General features: G+C 37.4%; 2 protein-coding genes across 2 annotated transcripts; both read right to left on the bottom strand.

Annotated features, from left to right (window-relative positions):
* Window positions 1–446: 446 nt before the first annotated feature.
* On the bottom strand, window positions 447–1,202 carry LOC110700867. The gene is made up of 2 exons (XM_021878450.1): window positions 620–1,202; window positions 447–484 (listed from the first exon to the last, which is right to left on the bottom strand). Exons 1-2 carry the CDS (start codon window positions 1,200–1,202, stop codon window positions 447–449), a joined length of 621 nt encoding a protein of 206 aa, XP_021734142.1.
* A 9-nt stretch (window positions 1,203–1,211) lies between these two features.
* LOC110700866 (zinc finger MYM-type protein 1-like) lies at window positions 1,212–2,981 on the bottom strand. The gene has a single exon (XM_021878449.1). The coding sequence runs from the start codon at window positions 2,979–2,981 to the stop codon at window positions 1,212–1,214; it is 1,770 nt and encodes a 589-aa protein (XP_021734141.1).
* Window positions 2,982–3,668: the final 687 nt, after the last annotated feature.

The raw sequence follows: 3,668 nt of genomic DNA, 5'->3' as shown, positions 1-3,668 counted from the left end.
CCGCGGAGTGTTAGAAATGTCGAGGAGTAATGCTAGCTAAAGGCATGGTCGGAGCAAAGTCCGTTGAACTGATTTCGCCAATTTGTTTCAACAACATTCTTTTCCAGCTGCTTTGTTGAAGACGGGGCTTTCACTACTCCTTTCATGATAGACATATATCCGGAAATCGACTCACTCACTGATATTACTCCAAGTTATAAACGTTTATAAGGGCTACCTTTTAATTAGTACAATATATGCTAATTGAGTATACTATTGAAAGTATTTACTAGTACTACTAGCATGATTATTGCACTTTTGTCACGACGTATGTACACACGCCTAGCCAACTAGCAGTGGCGGATCCAGGAATTTCCGACTGGTGGGTCACAATCGATAATCAAGTATGTAAAAAAAAAAAATTACCGAACAACCAAATAATAGTACTAAAAAATACATCCAAATATTCAAACAGTACAAAATACAACCAAATGTTCATATAATACTACAAAAGACAACTAAATAGTAATGCAAACTTATTACAATAGTTCTCGACGAGTTTTCATGTTTTGATATTGATTCATGATATCTTCCATGCTAACATTCAAAAACAAATCATTCTCCAAATAAGTAATTAAACAATCATTCAACATTTGATCTCCCATGCTATTTCGTAGTTTGTCTTTCACTTGCTTCATGCCAGAAAATACCCTTTCCACACTTGCCGTTGCGACAGGAAGAAGCAACACCAACTTCAAAAGTAAATAGACCCTATCATGAGTTTCAGACAATCCCGTTTCAACCAATTTGATTGAAAGATCACTAAGACCCTTCAAATTCCAAAACCTTTCATCTCCTCTAACAGAACAAATGTAACTCTCAAGTGTATGACCAAAGACTATCAATTCTGAACTTGGAAATTCATTAGGATAGAATTTTGCAAGCTTAATCAATTTTTCCTTATCAAACTTAGAAAAACGATCCACAGGACTCAAACAAGACATACACACAAGTAGTTCTTTAGTTATTTCGGGAAATCGATTTTCAAGCTCTTGCAATTGAAGATCAATGACACCAAAAAAAACTTCAACTCGAAAATGATGTAGACTAGACACTTGTGGGCATTTACCTCTAAACAACCTCCTCCCGGGAACAACATATTTAGCCTCCATATCTGGAACTGCAATGTCATAGTCACCAATAAAAGAAATTACCTTTTCCATATGAGAATCCTATCCTTCATCTCTCAGTTTTTGCAAATTAGTCTTGGTTACATTAACCATGGCCATTGCATTCACTATGTCTTGTTCGTGCTTTTGTAAGGCCACATTCAAAGCATTTGTTATCGCAAATATACTAACCATCAAGTGTGCCACGAACACAAAATCAAAGGACATCAGAAGATTTGTAAGTGTTTGAGCTCTATTAGAATCTATTGTATCAGATACTTTTGCAATATCCTCAAGAGAACCAAGGATTACAGGGAATAAATCAAGTACATTCAATATTGTCTTGAAGTGAGATCCCCAACGAGTATCACAAGGTCTACCTAATCCACGTTCTTGATTTAAACCTGAACCCGTTTCAAGTTCACCTAGAGACAATGCATCCACCACTCTTTGAGCTTGATTTTCACGAAGAAACTCTTTCCTTTTTGGTGAACCCCCCACAAAACTCAAGAGAGGTGCAAGTACATCAACAAATAACCAAGCACAATCTGAATTCTTTTTAGCAAGTGCAACTTGAGTTAATTGAAGTTGGTGAGCAAAGCAGTGGACAAAATAAGCTTCTTTACACTCATTCTCTATAAGAGTCCTAAGGCCATTAATAGAACCTTGCATATTACTTGCCCCATCATAACCCTGACCCCGTACTTGAGAGAAAGACAAAGAATGCTCCATTAATAAGGATTCAACATGCACAATACCAAGTAAACGCTCACACACTTCTCCCTTTCTATTAACATATCTCAAACAAAGAGCCAATTGTTCCTTGTCAGAAACATCAGCGGACTCATCAGCAAGGATAGAAAACAAACCACCATCAATATCTTCAAGCATTGCTTTAGTGGTCTCTTTTGCACATGCATTTATGATATCTTTTTGGACTTTAGGAGAAGTAAGTTGACAATTACTAGGAGCATTTTTTAAAACAACTTTAGAATATTCAGGATTACCTTTGGAAATAAGGGATAAAAGTGAAAGAAAGTTACCTCTTCTTAAGGAACTTTCTTTTTCATCATGACCACGGAAAGGCAACCCTTGGAGTAAAAGCCATTGGATAGATTCAATTGAAGCTTCAAGTCGCGTCCTATATGCATTTGTACTCTCAGCGGTTTGTTTTGTCAAGGCTTGTGTGATGCTTGAATTTTGTTTCTTGAACAAATCCATAGCTAAAACAACATTATTATGTGCACTCAAGTGTTTACCGACATGTTTTCTTATTAAATCCGATCGATTCCATGATTTGAAACCATCACTAACAAAAGCATCACCTCCAAAGGCATTTTCATCCTTGAATAGATAACAAGGGAAGCAATAGGCAGCATCCTTTTCCACACTATACTCAAGCCAAGTCCAAGTATCAAACCACTTAGCACAAAAGCGACGATTTTTGCCAAAAATAGAAGTTTGAGGAAATGTAAAGTCTTTGGGCTGACAAGGCTTTCTTTGAATGTAAATTCTTCTCACTAAATCTCTATCATCTTTATGAAATTGACTCATTTTTCTCCTCTTTCCTGGATCTTGTGGAAGATTAGCAAATTCATGTTCACTTAATCTTTGTCCAAAGATTGGGGCATTAGGAGAACATTGGCCTTGTTCATTTTGAGGGGAATTTTGAGTTGAATAATGAGATGGAGATGAAAGTTGTTCACTTTCTTGAGGTGGAGTTATAGTTTGTTCATTTTGTGTTGGATGTGGAAGAGAAGTTGGAGTAGGATTCTTTTTAGCAAAGAAGCTAGTAATGTTTTGCATTTCATTTGGAGTACGTTTTCTCTTCATTCTGAAATTGAATAAATATTGAACTAAATCAAGCAATATTCCCCAAAAAAATTATTTGAATAAATATTCAACTAAATCAAGAAATTTCACATAATGACATAATCACATAAACATATTACACAAAACACAATTACACAAAACAGATTTCACATAAGTTCAAGAGACAAGTAATGCAAATTTGATCAAAAATTCACAAAAAAAAAAAAAGAATCAATTGATGATTAGTTGATTACCTACCTTGCTAGGCGGAGGCGAGCAGCGGAGCAGGCGGAGGCGAGCAGCTGAGCAGGCGGAGCAGCACTGCAGTAGGGCCACGACCAGTCGGCCAGCACCGCAACACGGCAGTCGGCAGCACTCAAGTCTCAGGCACGCACTCAGCAAGACAGCAATTCGCCAATTCAGCAGCACAACCAACTACAAATTAACAAATCAACCAAAGTTTAATAAAATTAACTAATTAGACTGAATTAATTTGAAGATTAGAAATTAAAAATAAAAATGAGAAATCAACTTACTAGCGAGTAGCGATTTCGAAATGCGATTATGCGACTATGCGAGAAGCCACGAAGAGGACGGAGTCCACGACCACCGACGGACCGACCACCAGGCGAAGAGAACGGTGGCTGCCTGGCTGGGACGAAGCGAAGAGGCGAACTGAAGAATGGAGATGAGGCGAAGTCGCGAAGA

Source organism: Chenopodium quinoa, unplaced genomic scaffold, assembly GCF_001683475.1.
Source record: "Chenopodium quinoa cultivar QQ74 unplaced genomic scaffold, ASM168347v1, whole genome shotgun sequence".
Lineage (NCBI taxonomy): Eukaryota > Viridiplantae > Streptophyta > Magnoliopsida > Caryophyllales > Amaranthaceae > Chenopodium > Chenopodium quinoa.
The sequence above is the reverse complement of the archived record's forward strand: the minus strand, read 5'-3'. Positions and strand labels throughout refer to the sequence as shown.

What these genes read in the sequence shown, in the direction of transcription:
- LOC110700866 (XM_021878449.1), bottom strand. Translation starts at nt 2,981, where the DNA reads ATGAAGAGAAAACGTACTCCAAATGAAATGCAAAACATTACTAGCTTC.
- LOC110700867 (XM_021878450.1), bottom strand. Translation starts at nt 1,202, where the DNA reads ATGGAAAAGGTAATTTCTTTTATTGGTGACTATGACATTGCAGTTCCA. An exon ending in AGATCAAATGTTGAATGATT is followed by an intron (nt 485 to 619) that starts GTTTAATTACTT and finishes TGTCTTTTGTAG; the next exon opens with TATTATATGAACATTTGGTT.